This window comes from Musa acuminata, chromosome BXJ3-3, assembly GCF_036884655.1.
Source record: "Musa acuminata AAA Group cultivar baxijiao chromosome BXJ3-3, Cavendish_Baxijiao_AAA, whole genome shotgun sequence".
NCBI lineage: Eukaryota > Viridiplantae > Streptophyta > Magnoliopsida > Zingiberales > Musaceae > Musa > Musa acuminata.
In genome coordinates this window covers 7,242,333-7,259,955 of record NC_088351.1, presented here as the reverse complement: position 1 = coordinate 7,259,955, position 17,623 = coordinate 7,242,333, and the positions used below count along the sequence as shown (strand labels likewise).

Here is a 17,623-nt window from a genome sequence, read left to right as displayed (position 1 = left end):
AGTAATACAGTCAAATTATGTAGATGAATATTTCAAGGACAGGACTGGTCAACCGCAACTATTCTCGTTCCAACTCAACATCAACGAAACGGTGACAACAGCGTTTGATCGGTATTGTTGGTAGTCATCAATTCATTATTACTATAATGACGTTGAAACTACAATTATCATTAATATACCTTCCAAAAATGTTGATAAATATGAGGGGTCAAATAATAAAATTAGTTTAGGTATTTAAATTTAATTTAGTTATATTGATGGTGAGCAATATCAAACTATTTATTTATTTTATTTATCTTTTTTATTTTTTATAATGCTATTTTATATTGTACTCATTTACTCGATTTTTTTTATTATTATTTTATATATTTATTGTAAAAATAATAAGTCTCATATTCGAATCCATGTGTGAGCGTCATGCACGTCATTTGATGAAGCTGACAGATGCCATATCACTTGTTCATACGGCAGCCACAGGTGGAGAGCAGAGCGAGAAGAAACCCATGCAGAAGTGAGCTGCACCGAGGTGGACACCTCTGCTTTGGTCCCCTTCCATGCTATGAGAGCAGAGGTCCGCCTTGGTGGCTGCAGCTGAGGTCGGATCCTCACATCTCCGCCGTGGACTCGCGAGCTCCGCTGCTGCTACAGTCGTCAATGATCAATGGAGTTACCTCTCTAATTACAGCTCCTTCTTCCTGAATTAGAGGAACATACACAGGAGTGTCTTCCCACCTTAGTCTTCTAGTTTTCCAAGGAAGTAAAATCTCAGGACTGATTTCAGATCGATTCTATGAATTTTATGAGGTTAATTACATACCAATAGGAAGTTTCTGAGTCAAGATTCAGACGTAATTTATGCTTTGGAAATGGAAAAGATTATGCATTGGAAATCACTAATGCTTTACGAGTCTTCTAGTTTCTCTAAGAGGTCTCAACCTTTTCATGAGAACTCGGTACTGTCTTTGTGGATTCCTTCGACACAGTGGACTCTTAAACCGAGCAACTTTATGTTCCTTTTAAGCAATGATATTAGTATTCTTTGGATGTTTCTGTTTGGTGATACATATCCATATATTCTTCATTAAGCAGTAGCTACCTCAGTGATTCATATCCATATATGTTTCATTAAGCCGATTTCGATCAAGTAATTAATTTTGTTCCTTGAAAAAAAAAAATCATTATAAAATTGTTATGTTGTTAATCAGACTTAAATGTTTTGCATGAATCAAATTAGTCTCAAACTTTATCATCCAACGAAATAGATGAAAAGTGGACAGACTGGACATACTTCTTCCATTGGAAGTTCCAAAAATGCTCAATCTGATGTACTGCATTGGTTCCATATAGGAACTCTCTCTCTCTCTCTCTCTCTCTCTCTCTCTCTCTCTGTGTTTTCTTTCTTGATATCAGAACTCATGTTGAATTCATGACCTTATTCTTGTTGCTCAAAATGGCTAGCAAGAAAGAGAGTCGATGGCAGGTTGGTTGGTTCTCTCTCCTTGAGAGATGACAGCAGATCAATGTGAATTTGGATGAAGAAGTTTCTTTTACAGAACGAACTCATGTTTGGAGACTTGAGCTGATCGTATTCTTCTTAGGATCATATTATTTGACTGCAAGAAAGACATTCCATCCTAACATCTGCATTCAATGCTCCACCATGGACCCCTACCTGATCATTCTTCTTTTGTCTGCCTACAAGCACACCCTATAATTATGTTCGTTGTTCTTATCTAAAATTCCAGGAATGCTCGGAAATGAAAAAGATGAGGAACTGATTCCTCTGCAGGTTGTTTTCGGAGAGAAAACATATCTAATATCTTCCTATGGATTCTACCCTATTCCTGACTTTGACCCTTCCATCAGCACAAGGACACAAACCCAGTCCTTCAACCATGATCCACCTTCTCCCTGTTCTTCATCTCCCATCACCCTCTCTATATCAACCTCCCCACCACAAACCAAGAACTTCCACAGAAAGATAGAGAGAGAGAGAGAGAGAGAGAGAGAGAGAGCTGTTGTATGTTTGTGTGTGTTTCTGACTAATGCAAGATAGAATTTCTAGCTTTTCTCTTGCTTGTGGTTACTGAGTCTGTGCATGTGTTGGAGAACTGCTTCATCATAGATGGGGAATTATAGGTTTAGGTTGTCTGATTTGATGTCAAGCAGTTGGTTCTACAAGCTCAAGGATGTGGGAAGAGCTAATGGAAGCCGGAGAGTTCAGCATTCCATGAAGAGATTCCAGAGTTCAGCATCGGCCACAGCTTCTGCAGCATCTCTGCCTCCATTTCAACCCCCCAAAGAACACGACTACCTCCCCAACAGGGCCTCCTACTACACCCCCAGCAAAGAACGAGCAGAGAAGCTCCCTCGTTCTCCCGTCAACCCCAAAGCATCCGACACTCGTTTCCCCGGCGAGCCACCGCAGAAATCCAAGCGACAGACCCGAAGAAGGACGGCGACGAAGCCCTGCGCTGACGTCGTCTCCTCGGCTGTGTCGGCCAGCTGCGGCTGCCGTCGCACTGCAGCCCTTGTGAGTCTGCCGATCGATGGTGATGAGTGCGATCCATGTGAGCCTACCAACCCATCAGTGTACGATCACCGCAATGCGGACATGGATTTGGTGGTGTCAGAGCTCAAGCTACCGCCCATTCTGACAAAGCCAGTGAAGAAGGAGGTACGTGAGCCTGCGCTGCATGAAACCGGTGCCTTCACGGATCACAGCAAGGCAGCAACGAGGAGATCGGTGTCAGGAATCCATGGGATCAAGGTACGGCAAGTCTCTCCCAGGGTCGGAAGCAGGAAGGTGCAGGCGTGTAGGAAACCCAAGGTGGCAACGACGCAGCAGAAGCGGCGGCCAGTATCTCAGAGCTTGGTGATGGTCAAGTCGTCCTCAAACCCCAGCAGGGACTTCACGGAGTCGATGGTGGAGATGATCGTGGAGAACAACATCCGGGAAGCCAAGGATTTGGAGGAGCTGCTTGCTTGCTACCTGTCACTGAATTCCAAGGAGTACCACGAAGTAATCATCAAGGTTTTCGAGCACATCTGGTTTGTTCTAACTGATATTAGAATGTAATCATATATACTTAGTTCTGAAAGATAACTCTTAAGGATTAATTATACTGCAGTAATGCCAAGTTTCCTTCTTTCTCACTGCATGCGTTTGATCCAAAGCTTGGGTTTTGCAGCTCATATTTGTTCTGATAGAGATTAGGCACTAAGACTCACACAAACTGCAAAAAGAATGCTTAAAGACTCTCTTTACATGTGCATTACTCCCCTGTAAGTTGATATGGACATTCATGAGGGTTGAAAACTAATCTGCTTACAACTGGCAAGTCATAGTCATATTAATCAAGTGGTCATATTCCAAACATCCTTGCAACTCAACAAGGCTTGTCATGCCAATCTGTACATTTCCAATGGTCCAAGAAATCCCTGAAAGCCCCTATAACTATCTTTACTTGTTTCACACTCAAACTCTACATTTGACCTTGTTTTGGTGGTGAAGTTGTACTCTGGAGATGTCTGTTTGTGTATCAGAAGATGGTGGTAGGTGGTAGAAACTGCAGTTCTTTTGGAGACTTGGCAAAGGAATCATGTTGACTCTCTCACTTGTAATACTCATCAACAGTATATTTGGTACATTCTTTGGGGGACCCCAAATAATTTTCATCCATGGGAGAGAAGATGGATCATTTTAAGCAGTACACGATTCCTTTCTTCAGGCACACCAAAGGGGGAGACACCCCACCTGCCATCACTTTCTGTCATCAACCCTTTGTTATGTTTCATGAGCATTATCAAGTTCAAATTCCAACATAATTGAAAAGTTACATGCATAAATCTGGCAATAGGTTTGGAAATTCACACTGGCCACACAGATGCTTTCACAGCTTTCAAGGATGGAGTGCATAAACCAAAGTATAATCCAGTGTTCCTCGACCAGCTGAAAAAGATACTTCCAATAAAGCAAGACACTGGAGGAAAGCATGAGTGCAACAAAAGCTGCTTTTGTTATGATATGCTGGCATATGAGGCATTGGACTTTACACCTTAAGGATGATGAAAAAAGAATGAAAAGGTGAAAGGCTTGGGCAACATGAAAGAGCTTCTAATAGGTAGCAGAGAAAGAAAACCCTCATGTCTGAGTTCCAAGTACTTCAGATGTCCTTTGGATTCTTTGTTAGTACATTACTATTGCTATAGTTCTAAGATTGCACAACTCCAGATATTTTTCTCTCAGACACTCAAATGGTAGATCTAGCAGTTCCAAGTATCTCTGGTATCACCTACAGCACTTGGATTCTTTTGTATTAGATATGCAACTTAGATCAGTAGAAAGCAGGCCATCAACTGTGAGTTAGTTTATTGTCTGCAGAACCGCAAGTCAGCACTCCATAACACCCTCGTTCATCAGATTCAGAAGACTAATAGCAGAAGAAGTAGCCCAGAGATCATACTGAAATTTCACATCACCTCCCTGTAGCTTGTTGATGCATACATAGAACAGGGACTGCAAAACTTGCCAGTAATTGCTGGATAACTGGCTGCTATCGACAGTATCCATGTTCATCCACGAGAACATGGATTTATGTGGGGAGTTTCAGTTTCTGGAATCCGTCTAATTGTGGACGCATTCTCAAGGCCATGGCATGTAGTGCTGCACACTTGTGTGAATAATGAACTAATCCTTGTCAAGTTGTGTGTGCAGAATGTTCATGTTCTGTAGTCAGGTGCAAGATCTCACACCTCCACGGCTTCTTCTTCAACCACTCATCGATTCTACAGCACTCAGATCTGTGACCTTTTAACTTCATTCTGCCTCCATCTCACCTCCTCAACCTGAGTGGGTCTTCAGCTGCATCACTGTCCTTGGAAAAAGAGAAAGAAAAGAACTCGGTGGGCTGCACACATTGCACGCAGATATCTGTTGACAATAAGGCTCAACTAATATCAAGACAAAATGCCATATCAATTATTCTTCGTTGTCCTTTTAGATTCTAATTTCAGGAATAATTGGATGGCCATCTTGATTTGTTCCTGCCACTTGCATGATGGGAATCTGCTTGTCTGCCCACTATGTGCAAGATTCAGCCGACAGTCTGCAGATTGCCACTGGGTGTTGGATATGGCCATCTCAACACCAAGGAACTCAGTATGTTCTCATTCCCGAGTGTGAATTATTTGCTAAGATTTGGTCAAGTGCAGTGTCTTGCATACAGTACAGTGAAATAGCAGGAGTATTTATATATTAACCCTTATGGTTAATTATGATTAATATTCTGATCTTTATACTTAAAAAATAGTATTAGATCATTATACTTACGAAGGTGAAATATTTAACATCAATTCTTTTTACATCATTAACTTCGTCGATGAAAAAAATCATACGTGTTATTACATGAAAAAAAACGTAAATAGAAAGAATAAAAATATAATTTTATTATCTTTTAAATCATTAATTTTATATAAACTTTTCTCCCAAGATCGATTTCCTCTTCTCCTTTTTTTCAAACTACTCGTCGGTCTCACCTGTTGTTCGTCACTCGCCCGTTGCACCTAACATTCATCGCTCGTCCGTTGCACCCGTTTGCCCATCACACTTGCTCACTTTGAAATATAGTCCTCCACAAAAAGAAAGGTTTAACAATTGAGTGTTTAGTTTATATAAAATTAATAATTAAAAAAAATAAAATTATATTTTTTATTCATTCTTTTTTTTACGCGTGATAACAAATTTTTAGGTCGATGAAATTAATAATATAAATAAATAATATTAATATTAATATTATAATTTTATTTTTTAAAATATAAAAATCGAGACGTTAACGATGACTAACAACATGGGCTAATATATAATTATCCCGACATAATGTCTTATTTTACTAATATTTTGTGCAACTTAGAATAAATCGATTATTTTACTAATTAATTTTTTTGATATATTAACTTTATAAATTAAAATTTTTTAGATGAAATCATAATAATTGGTATCTAAGTGAAATTTTGAGACTCAGTTCTATATAGTCGATGATTGAGAATCAATCGAAGTCAGTTCCATATAGTCGATGATTGAGAGTCAATCGAGGTATCAAATTCGAAAGAATTATGTCAGACATGCCCACCCGATAAGACTCATTTGGATTTCGAAGTGATTTGGTCAAAGATAAAATCTATCAAATGGATTGAGATCGTGATTAATACCTACCGAATACATAGTAACAAATTATCAACGTGACTAACTCTGATTGGAGACGAATCCGTCGCCTTACGAGCACAAGTTCTTCCGCCTCATGGATTTTGACCCTAAGTGACATGTGGAGTCGATAATGACAGACATGTCAACTACTTGAAGTTGATATATCAATTAATATCCACCAATCTTTAAATAGAGATACCAAATATCACACTAAAAGTAAGAAAATAAATATAATTAATACATCATCATAATTCTCTGATAGATCAACAAAACTTCTTTGATATGAAGAAGCTCATCTTAGCTGCTTAATAGCTCAGCAAGATGTACTTCTGCATTTGATCTAACGAAACCTACATTTCGTCTCCAATTAGCATATGGGAGTAACTTTTTCCAAACAGTAACACAACAAAGACGAGCAAAATGGAGTCTTTTAAGTCTTATCCAGCCTAAATAAAGAACTGGACCAAACTGCAGTTTACATCTGTCGAGCAAGATGAGTAGATTCATAGCAACATTCTTCCATACCACATAGGAAGCAGCAGCGATTGCCGTTCCTATCAAGCTGGAATCACCGGTAGCACTTTGTAAGCCCCCATGCACTTCCGAATAACACAATTTGAAATTCCAAAAGGCTCTAGTCCTTTTTTCCGAAATCCGATGAATTTATTGAAAGGTACCATATATACTCCAGTTGCTAAATTGATACATGAGTAGATCTACTGGTAAAGAGAAAAACCTGGGGCATTGATAGATACTGCAGATTTAATTGAAAGCAATGAAGTGTAATTTCCCTCATGTCACGACAACTACCTTATTTGATACAAAATTCCTCGAGATTAAACACGACCGGGAAGAGAATGAAAGCAAACATTATGCAGTCTCTTTCTCATACACTTCACTGGCATATTTCCAGTTTATCACATCCCATATGTTTTTCAGATAGTCTGGTCTTACATTCTTGTACTGCAATAAAGTGGAAAGTTGTTCAGGAAACAGTGTTTGCATGCATAAAATAACACACCACAAGGAAGCATATGACTACAGATCAAACAAAAACAAAACACAACAGGGAGCATGTGTGACTAAGGGTAAAGGATTTATGTGAATGCAATTCCAGCAATCCATCTATGCCCAATTTAAGATGATCAGGCGCATCAACAACTGAACTGAGCATTGTCTTAGATCTAGCCATTTAAACGTATGACCTAGATATACGTATGAAGGATCTAGCAATCGATTTCTAAGAGTTATCAACATAAATTGGTAGTGTCACAATTCTTTAACATCAAAATTTAAAATTATAGTTATGGTGTTCTGAAGGATCATATCAATTTGTTAAATATGTGTGTTGATGTGATATTTGATAAGAACACATACTTCAGTAGCACTGTATGTGAACATTCATTCACATTCACCAAGCCACTTAATGAATGCCTATTTTGCGATCCATCACAGCGAATCACGAACAAGTAAACACCCATGTCAATCAGAAAAATTCTTGTACGAATGCAGGAGTTGATGTGCTTCTGAAGAGGGATCTTAGTTCTATTTTCATTTATTTATGCGTGCATGACAGAACAGTTAGCTGGCATACCAGTAAAAAGGTCAGCATTTACCTGCAGGTAGTATGCATGTTCCCAAACATCAATACCAAGCAAAGGAACCATGTGCAAACCTTTTGTCACCAGTGGATCCTGCAAATGGATCGGTCAGCCAATGTCCTTTTGGGCAAACACACAAAACAAATGAAATGGAAGAATAAGTGCAAAAGGCATCAACCAGGAATGGAAATTATTGAAATGGAAATATTCCATTCCTGAAATGGAAATAACAAATCAACTCATGATGCACTTGTAAATGTTGAACTCCATTAATTAAAAATATCAAGTCAAGAACCCACAAAATGACAAAAAGAATAATGACATATCAGGTGCCAGGTACCAGCAACAAAAACCAAAAGGTTTGATTGGCATCATAATTACTCTAGCAAAACTAAAAGTAGTTTGGAGTTCAATGAGAAGAACAGATAAAAGCGTAAGGATCATAGAGAACTGAGAAAGAATATAATATCAAGTTTCAGCAATTTAGATAAGCTATGTCAATCCATCATATTTAGCTATATCATGGGCAATATCAACCTATGCTCCAAGTTTTATTAGACTATTTAGGTATGTGATTTCATCCGTAGAACAAACCATCACATGGCAAACTTTTGACAATTATTTGAAACACAGAAAGAACAAGTAGTTTGGCAACTGTTTGGTGGTCCTAAGATATTCTCTTTTCCCCACAGTATTATCTCAGTTTTCACATGAAATATGAAAGATGAAAAGAAACATCAATCACACCCACCAGTCCATCTAAAATTACAAAACATTATTGCACTATTCATTTGATAATTTTTGTATCATAAGTATAAATCTAGTGAAAAACTGTTAAAGTGAAACTTTGACATTACAGGAAAGTATAGCTAGCTTTCACCATCAAAACCACAAAAGAAACACAGAACATATTTAATCATGTACTTGGAACCATATAAGCATGCAAGAATTTTTTTTTTTGTAGGGGGGGACGGGGGGGTGGAATTATAAACAAATCTAGAACAAAAAATCTAACCTGATTTGCAGTGGTCTCAACGCTGAGTTTCTTACTTCCCTTATCCAGAGCTAGCCACTGACATAAGGACAGTCACAGAGAATGAGCAAGAAGCAATAGTAGAACATGCACCCAAAGAAAACATACCAGATTTTGTTATTGTGTAAATATTTAAAATCTATTCTATATGGCTAAACTCACCACCCATCCAGATCCCTGTAGAGCAGCACCTTCTGCATTCATTTTCTGCACCAAAGCCTCTAAGGAACCAAATTCTGTGTCGATTGCCCAACCAAGTGCACTGTGTGGAGGCTCACCGCCACCTTCCTGCAAGATTTTTTCATTATAAATAATTATGGAAGCAGAGATACAAGATCTTCTATAAGTAAGAAAATAGAAGACCCAGCATTTGTTGAAGCAGAAATACAGGAAGAAAGATGTTCTGTAAGTAATAAGGATGGAGATTTTGCACTTGCTTTTACAGGCTTGAGGTTGTTCCAGAAGATCGAGTGGTTGATATGACCTGCGAGAAACATCAAAATACCTTGATCAAGTAACTCATACCAAAAATCCACAGATACCGTTATCCTTAACCACAAGAACTTATTAAACCCACCGCAAAACGTGCCTAGAAAGTAATGTGGAACAGATTTCAGCCAACTAGAGGTGTAATAACGGATTCAAGACTTTAAAGCTAGCAACAGAGTTAATGACAGGACAAACATCATAAAAGAGATTAACGAAAACCCATTAATTTCCTAAAAATTGGAAAACAACAAAGTCTGATCGATTCCGAAGTTTGGTACAACAACAATTTTCCGAATCCTGAGATGCTCCACATAACAAATCATGCCTTCTTTCCTTCTGAGACTTCTGAAAGAACTAATTGTGTCGCTTGCAAATTTAGAAAGATGGGAGCTTTGCTACACATGAGTAACGATGATACCGCAACCACAAACTTGGATTAAGCTCGCAACAGAGGCAAAATGGGTTCCATTAAGCAATAACCCAGTCCGAAGCTAGGAAAAACAAGACCAAGTAGAGAAGGCCCATTAGTTGACGAACCTCCACCATTGAACTTGATGGCGCCCTGCAGCCGGACCACCGCCGGGGCGTCCCCCTTGGCTACGGCCGCCTCGAGCTGCTCGAGGGCGTTGTTGTAGTTGGTTACGTACGCCTGGTGGTGCTTCTGGTGGTGGAGCCGCATGATCTCGCCGCTGATGGCGGGCTCGAGGGCGCCGTAGTCGTAGGGCAGGTCCGGGAGGCTGGCGGCCGTGAGGCCCCGCGCCTGGCCGAGACCCGATCCCCGGCGGCCGCAGCAAGGGGCCCCAAGCCGGAAGCTCGAGTTAGGGCTTTCTTGGTGAAGAGGGTTCGGAGAGCCATGGCAGGCAGCGAGTGAGTGAGAGAGTGGCCCGACGCAGCTGTTTAGGGAGTGGGATAGTTTCAGTAGATTTCAACCCCCGAACGTGTCCCATAATTACGATAATGTCCTCATTGGGCCGGAGGCGATTTGGGTTTCATATCAACCGGTTTACAACCGGCTCGATATAGTCCACGACGAGCCGTTTTTGGTTACTGAAAGTCCGAATCCGATAGTGAGTAATAGGTTTTAATTGGACCGGGATGCATTCCGGTTTGGTCCAAACCGGGTTATAACTCGTGAACCAGAACCAAAACCAAAAGCTTGCCTCCAATTGACATATGCATTATTTATATGCAGCGTAGCATTCAGAAAAGGAGACTGTATACAACTTGTAAGTGATGAGGTTTTTCTGAGAAGAGGCAGATAAGAAGAAGGAATGCATGATTCGATCACCTCACCTTTCATGGTGCAACAACAAAGACTGTAAGTTACAAATATGAGGGCATACTTATGAACAAGAAGAATACAAATTCTTTACTATGCAGTAAAGTGTTATGAGGCAAGAATGATGGATTCATGATTCATCATCATTCCATCTTGCGTAGAGTAACAGCAAAGTATAAAGTTACAAATTAAGGACACAACTTATGAATATTCTGTACTAATATCTTGTAGGAACCTAGAAAAAGAATTGCACACAAGAAACACATGCAGATAGCTAATTGGCCCTCCAAATTCATTCCGCAAAGTTACTGGTTTAATTTGAAAGCATATGGGATCTTCTCTTAGAATCCTTATGCATCATGACATTCTCAAAGTTTCTGCATGATGATGCATGCAAAGCTTTGTTTGAGCTCCATAATTATCGGCTGTGGGAGCAGCACCATCAGTATTTATGCCCAGCTCCAGCTTCAGCTCTGATCAAAGGATCAGACTCATTATTTTTCACCTGTGAAAATGACTATATTAGAACATGTCAAATTTGCTGCATTTCATTATATTTCAGAGAGAGGAGTTTAAAGTGGTAACAAAGTCAGAAAAATATATTCAAATCACATTGAGAATGGCAACAGTCTGATTATCATGTGAATGAGATCCACACTTCCATTCAATAAAAGCATCTTCAAGAAAAAGTGTATAAGATGTTTATGGCACAAATATGATCCAGGATACTCCTGGAAACAAAAAAAAAACCCAATCCCTTACGATGCATCTTTAGACGAAGCATCTTGCCAAGCTACCTCCACTAGAGTCATCAGAGGATAGAGAAACAGCATCTCTTACAAACTAACATAACATAGATGCAAACCAAACTAGACTGAGGCATTGATGGTACTTACAACTAGTGCTTCCAAATATTGATTTATGGTTGAAATCTCTGCTGAACTAGACTGAGGCGTTGAAGGTACTTACAACTAGTGCTTCCAAATGTTGATTTATGGTTGAAATCTCTGCTGAACTAGACTGAGGCATTGAAGGTACTTACAAGTAGTGCTTCCAAATATTGATTTATGGTTACAGAACAAAACAATGGAGATCCTCCTATGATGGCATGAAACCCTGCTATCGGATGACAGGTTTATGTTGAGATGACTATATCAATAGAAAGTGTTTTGTAACTCCTAGTGCCAGCCTGACTACTCAAGGGACTATGTCGCTGGCAAATTGTTCTTTTAGCACCTTCAGGCCCATATTATCCATTATTCCAAACTATTGCTTCTGCATATTTATTCATCATCTAATTTCTTTGTGCTGTGAAACCATAAACATTTAAAATATCTAACAGTAAAAGTTCAAGTATAATGTGATGCCTACTGTTTCACTGAGTAAAAGATACATGAAATTCTTTATCAATCGGCACTTTAAAAATAATACTCATAATGCATTACTAAATACTGATTTGTGTTATTGTTTTAGTAAAAGAGTGAGTATCATGCATAACTAATAAAAACTGAAGTGAACTAATCAAACACAATGAGAAAAGAAAAGTCTTGATTTTCTCGACACTCCATTAACCTCAGTGTGTCATGGCAAATTGCAGGCTACATAAAGAAACTGTAATTGTACCTGCAACATTTGAGCAGATGCTTCACGAGCTCTTTGCTGGCCCTCTATTGTGCACAAATAAGAATACAAAACCATACCAACAATTGCAACTAGAATTCCGAAGATATTCCTCCAACTAAATGGATCATGAAGTAAGACATAGCCAAAAGTCAGGACCAGGCACGTTTTGAGATGACCCAAAACTTGGTATGTCACAGGTGATGTCTTCCCAATAACTAGGAATGTGCTGAAGTTGACGGAGACTGATATTAAGCATGAAAGCACAATGAAAACCTACAAGAAATTTGAAGTGTAAGTTGAGAACTGCATAACTTAACTAGGAAATATTAAAAGAGACTACTTACAAGAACTTGAGGAGTGTAGTTGAATGCAAACACATTCTGGTTCGTTAGGAGCCCATCAAGAAATGGACCAGATACAAAAAGGGTTAAAGCTTGATAAGGGGAAGATTGATACAAAAGTTGTGTTGAAGAGACTTTAAACTTCTTTTGTATAGTGTTTGTCATCTGCCCACAAATGGTTAAGGTCTAAAAACAAGAATCAAAAGCATGAGCCATTCAGTATAAAAGATTAGGAACAAGTAATAACTCAGAAAACGGTTATAGAAAACTTAGTCCCATATAAATCTACTGCAGTTGAAGTCTTATCTTCTTGTCACATGATTTCAAGTTAGAAACTAAGTTACAGATGGAGAAAGCTTATACCATACATTCTGTTTTCTTATTACACATACCTTACTCAGGCTTGTTATGAAACTCAAGAGAAATGAAAATTTTTGTTGTTAAATCCAGGACACTCAAGTTCAAAAGAACATTCCCAACTCAAACAGCCACCAATGTTCTTTTGGCTGTGAGCTTTCTTTTTAGTGTATATATATCTGTTGCATTTAGTTTATTAGGATAAGATTGTCTTTTCACTTCATCAGATAGGGAAACAAAAACAGATGTGATACCATACTTTTCGCTGTGTTCCTAGTCAGTCATGTGAACTATTTAATGTCCTAAAAAAATGTAACTGTATTATAGAAGAGTAAAATAAGAATTATCCATAACTTGTGGCCAGCAGAAAGTAAAAAAATGACTCAGTTACATGCCAAATTAATACCCCATCTTAATATCAAGTGTAATGTCCATCATGGCTTTATTGAATTTTGGCCATGTTGTGAAGTGGCAGCAAGATATCGTAAGCATGTCAACTCACCCATATGTATACTGTAAGCATGTCATAAATGCTGTTACATGCTGGTTTGCTACTAGCATAGGTTCACATATATATTAAATCCTTGACTTGCCAGAATTTCAGTAACTGAGTATTAAAATTGATTCATTAAATGCAAGGAATAAAGGAAAAAGCTTGTCATATAAGGATACAATTTGGGCAATGCAAGTTGTAATAATTGCTAGAAGGGACAATACAGATCCAAGCAAATTAAGCTGGAGATCAGTCACAGTTGCGATTCCAACGCCCAGTAGAAGGATGCTAAGTGAGAGTTGAATACTCCGACTGCAATGCCAGTATTTAAGAACAGTCAAAATCATATATCCATCTCACCCTTGACTGACACCTTTATCACTTCATATGGATCAGCATACTTTTTTTCTAGCAAATAATAATATTATGAAATCACAATGGGAAAATGTTGCAAAACAGAATGCATTCGATATATACCTGAACTTCTTCCCCAAAAATGCAGTCTCCAAGAAGACGGTACAAGGAATAATAGCTAGTTTTGTCATCTGGGCAAAAAGTATGTCAGGAAGATACAAGTCAAAAGAAATAATAAAGAAGGGAATTTTGGCCTTCTACAACGCATTGCACTGAAACTTACAAGGCTTTACAAAACTGATAAAATTAGCTTCAAAAGTGGTGTCAATTAAGCCTTACACCTTAGCCTCTTTTTTTTTTCTTTATATCATTTCATTAGCTGGTGGATATTTTTGCATACAAGTCCCAATACGTGTTTGAAGGTATAGTCTAATAATAAAGGAGGTTTCACTTTTATTAAGGTATGTGGTCACTCACAGGGAAGAAAAGTCACGCTAGAATGTTATTTGAAAGTCATAATAGCTAACAAATGAAACAAAGTCAAGCTGAGCTATCATTAAATAAATCCTAGAAGTTATATCTGAGAAGATGCTTTGCAGAAACGGAAACCAATCCCTAATAAGGATGAATTAGAAGTATAAAATTGTATGGGGCCATCAGGATGCCAACGAGATATTTGTTAATCAACTATTGGAGAGAGAGAGAGAGAGAGAGAACAAAAGACAAGGGAGGCATGGATGAGAAAGAGAGAAAGAAACAAATAAATGTGGCAGGCGAGAACCCCAGTTGCATTTTGATAAGTTCAATTCTTACATCAGACTTGCCAATTGATATTAACCCCAACTAATATTTCCAACCTCGTATTTAACTAGAATGGTCTGATCAGAATTGCATCCATACAAATAACTAGGGGGTATACCAACCCAACTCTAAATTGTGGATCTAATTGGTTCATGTATCACTAATATGCATCATTGATTTTCACAATTCACATAAAAAAGCACTCCATTGTTGGGAAAACAAATAATTAGCTTCTATTTTCTTATTAGGATCAACATCAATCCAAAAATTAATGAACTTCTATAGATAAATTCTAAACATTATAAAATTTGACATGTATACATATGATTTTATTTATTTTTTCTGTTATCAATCCTGAATAGCCAATCCTAATCCCAATACTTGGCCATCCTGTTCTTGATCTTGCAAAACTTGATCCAAAGAGCCAAATAAAAATGCAAATCTCATTCATACAAAGTAAGGCTACAAAAAAATTCTTGCTGTGGTATTTTAGCAAGAGGTCAAAAGATCTTTTTGAATTTCACTGAACATGACAAATAAATGAAGTACTGCAGCATAATTATAATGCGCAAATTTAAATAGAACAACAAAATTTATGCTTATATGTAGAATGATTAAGAAACTGAAATGCCTCATTAAATTATAAAAGCAGTAGGTCCAAGAAATATTACATAAGCAAGACAAATCAAGATCAGCAAATGGTTTCTACGAAAAGACAGAAAGAATCACAATGCAGAATTCGGACAGACTAATCTCTATAACATGGTTTTAGGCAGGAAAAACAAGATGCTTGTAGAAACATGGTTCACTGTAAAAGAATTTATGTAAGAATTACGTATCTGTACCTGATAGAATCCAACGGAGTTGAAACCTAAGCTTAAATTTAATAGTCCTATGGAGATCCCATTCAGTATTCCAAAACCCATCACAGCCTTTTGATCAAAAGGTTTGTGCTCAAATAGCTTTATCCATAATGCCACGTGAAGGGAACAAAAGGTAACCAATAGATGCCAGCTTGTCAAAGTGGTGGCTGACAATATAAGATAATACAAATCTATTAGTACTTGCATTTATTTCCAATATATATGTATATATATATATATATACATATATATATATATATATACATATATATATATATATATACATACATATATATATACATACATATATATATACATATACATATATATATACATATACATATATATATATATATATACATATACATATATATATATATATATATACATATATATATATATATATATACCAAATGTTTCAAATATACATAAGCCATAATTGAAGACAGTCAGCCATAAGACGATAGTAGTCATATAATACTCAATATTTTTGTGATTTTAAATAAAATGAATTCCGAGGACAAGTATTTCTGTGAAAATTGCTGACGAAAATATAATGTCCCACCCTCTACAACAACTCGTAGGGGCAAAGAAGACAAAAGAAAACACTGAGGGGTATACCTCCTTTTACTTTCGAGTACAATTTGAGTCATAAAAACAGACACTTCTGAATCCCACCAAGCTCAAATATTATATTTAAAAGCTTACTTCTTTTATCTACATCAAGCTTTACTTGCTCAAATTCTGAACTTTTTTTTTCATTTAATTTTTCAAGCTAACTTTTAAATTGATAATCCACCAACTTGCTAAACATGTAAAGACCCTCTAGATGTCTTACCTAGGAGAATGTAATTGCAAAAGGTTTACAAAAGTGACTTTAGACTAATTGATCTCTTAACGGACATAAAATATTGTGAAGCATGAATCAAATAGAAAGAACCACCAGACGATCTACCTTTTATCTGCATGACACATGCTCAGGACAAATTAACTATACGAGAAAGAATAGAACTCGGCACCACTCCAAAAATCGCATAAACAAGTTATGCGAGCTACGATACAGTGTGATAAATCGTTCCTAATCCAATCAAGTCGTGGACTTTCCTATCGTAACAGAAAAATGAGCAGAAATCAGAAAAATAAGGAACGAGTCATCAGATCTCATTACCGAATTTGAAGCCAAGGGAGCTCATCAAAGCCTTGTTGCAGATCACTATCGACACCGATGAGACCACCGACAGGCTCAGCGCTCCGACAGTTCCCAACTGGAAACCCCCACCCTCGCCCATTTCGAATCCAATAAAGAGCCCCCGTCACTTCCTCGATCTACAAATAAACCCCCTCAACAAACCAAATCTCGACACCCAAAAGATCAGACTTTTGCTAGAGAAATCATTAAACGACTTCACCTCATTCCATAAAAGATCAAAATTGATAGAAAAACCAGATTATCGAGGACAAATCTAGCGCCAAATGAACGGAATGCAAGGGTGATCCGAATCAGGCGAGGAGTCCCAGAGCCCAGACTTCAGATCCGACGGGAGATGCAGGTAGCAGCGAAGCTTTACAGCTTTTCGCTTCGATTTCTCGCCATCGCAACGAGCCAACTGACGAGCGGAAGCCGCAAGCGGGATTCTCCTGATGCTCTCGATTCCATAGCAGACGACGCCTCTCCACCGGCATAAATGTGAAAGCCAGCAGTAGAGGAAACCAGAGAAGAAAATAAATCGTACCACCAAACGACCGACACCCACAGTGCGAGTCTCTCACCATAGGGCACCAAAGGTGGAACCCACATTTCTCCGGACGGCAAAACGTGGGAAGTCGGGTATACCCACCGGATGCACCGAACGGTAGGTAAGATGTTGAATTGTGGCCGATGGAATCGGAGCTTTTCACACTTTTTCAAATAAGCCCTCGACAACTTTACATTTACGTGGCAGTTTTTATATTAAGAAGATTTCATATATGCATAAATGCCCTTCCTACTAATCTTGTGAATATTCATCAGATAAACTAACCTTAAGCTTCTTGAAAATATCATTTAATATTTATCAGCTAAATTAATATGTTATACAACAAAGGGCGAGGAATATGTGTTATGCATATAAATATACGTTGCACGTGTTACGATAGTCGCCTCGCCTACCTGTGCCATTACAGGACAAACGCATCGGAGCCCAC

At 38.0% G+C, this 17,623-nt stretch overlaps 2 protein-coding genes and 1 pseudogene across 4 annotated transcripts; 1 reads left to right on the top strand and 2 right to left on the bottom strand.

Annotated features, from left to right (window-relative positions):
- Positions 1-1,819: 1,819 nt before the first annotated feature.
- Positions 1,820-3,156, top strand: LOC135632253 (transcription repressor OFP1-like). Its single transcript, XM_065140669.1, has one exon. It carries the CDS (start codon positions 2,126-2,128, stop codon positions 3,077-3,079), a length of 954 nt encoding a protein of 317 aa, XP_064996741.1. The 5' UTR covers positions 1,820-2,125; the 3' UTR covers positions 3,080-3,156.
- Positions 3,157-6,820: 3,664 nt separating this feature from the next.
- LOC135633715 (superoxide dismutase [Mn], mitochondrial-like) lies at positions 6,821-10,198 on the bottom strand (annotated as a pseudogene).
- A 447-nt stretch (positions 10,199-10,645) lies between these two features.
- On the bottom strand, positions 10,646-17,131 carry LOC135633714 (UDP-xylose transporter 3-like). 3 transcript variants are annotated; one of them, XM_065143552.1, is made up of 8 exons: positions 16,849-17,131; positions 16,608-16,765; positions 15,422-15,606; positions 13,899-13,966; positions 13,601-13,733; positions 12,575-12,736; positions 12,231-12,503; positions 10,646-11,124 (listed from the first exon to the last, which is right to left on the bottom strand). In XM_065143552.1, the coding sequence occupies exons 2-8, from the start codon at positions 16,726-16,728 to the stop codon at positions 11,050-11,052; spliced, it is 1,017 nt and encodes a 338-aa protein (XP_064999624.1). In that variant the 5' UTR covers positions 16,729-16,765; positions 16,849-17,131; the 3' UTR covers positions 10,646-11,049. The 3 variants fall into 3 exon arrangements, with proteins under 3 accessions (XP_064999624.1, XP_064999623.1, XP_064999625.1); XM_065143551.1 differs by having other exon boundaries at positions 16,608-17,131; XM_065143553.1 differs by having other exon boundaries at positions 10,646-11,112; positions 16,608-17,130.
- Between the last annotated feature and the right edge of the window lie 492 nt (positions 17,132-17,623).

What these genes read in the sequence shown, in the direction of transcription:
- LOC135632253 (XM_065140669.1), top strand. Translation starts at nt 2,126, where the DNA reads ATGGGGAATTATAGGTTTAGGTTGTCTGATTTGATGTCAAGCAGTTGG.
- LOC135633714 (XM_065143551.1), bottom strand. Translation starts at nt 16,728, where the DNA reads ATGGGCGAGGGTGGGGGTTTCCAGTTGGGAACTGTCGGAGCGCTGAGC. An exon ending in CTCCCTTGGCTTCAAATTCG is followed by an intron (nt 15,607 to 16,607) that starts GTAATGAGATCT and finishes TTATATTGTCAG; the next exon opens with CCACCACTTTGACAAGCTGG. An exon ending in CATCTGCTCAAATGTTGCAG is followed by an intron (nt 11,125 to 12,230) that starts GTACAATTACAG and finishes GTTCTAATATAG; the next exon opens with TCATTTTCACAGGTGAAAAA.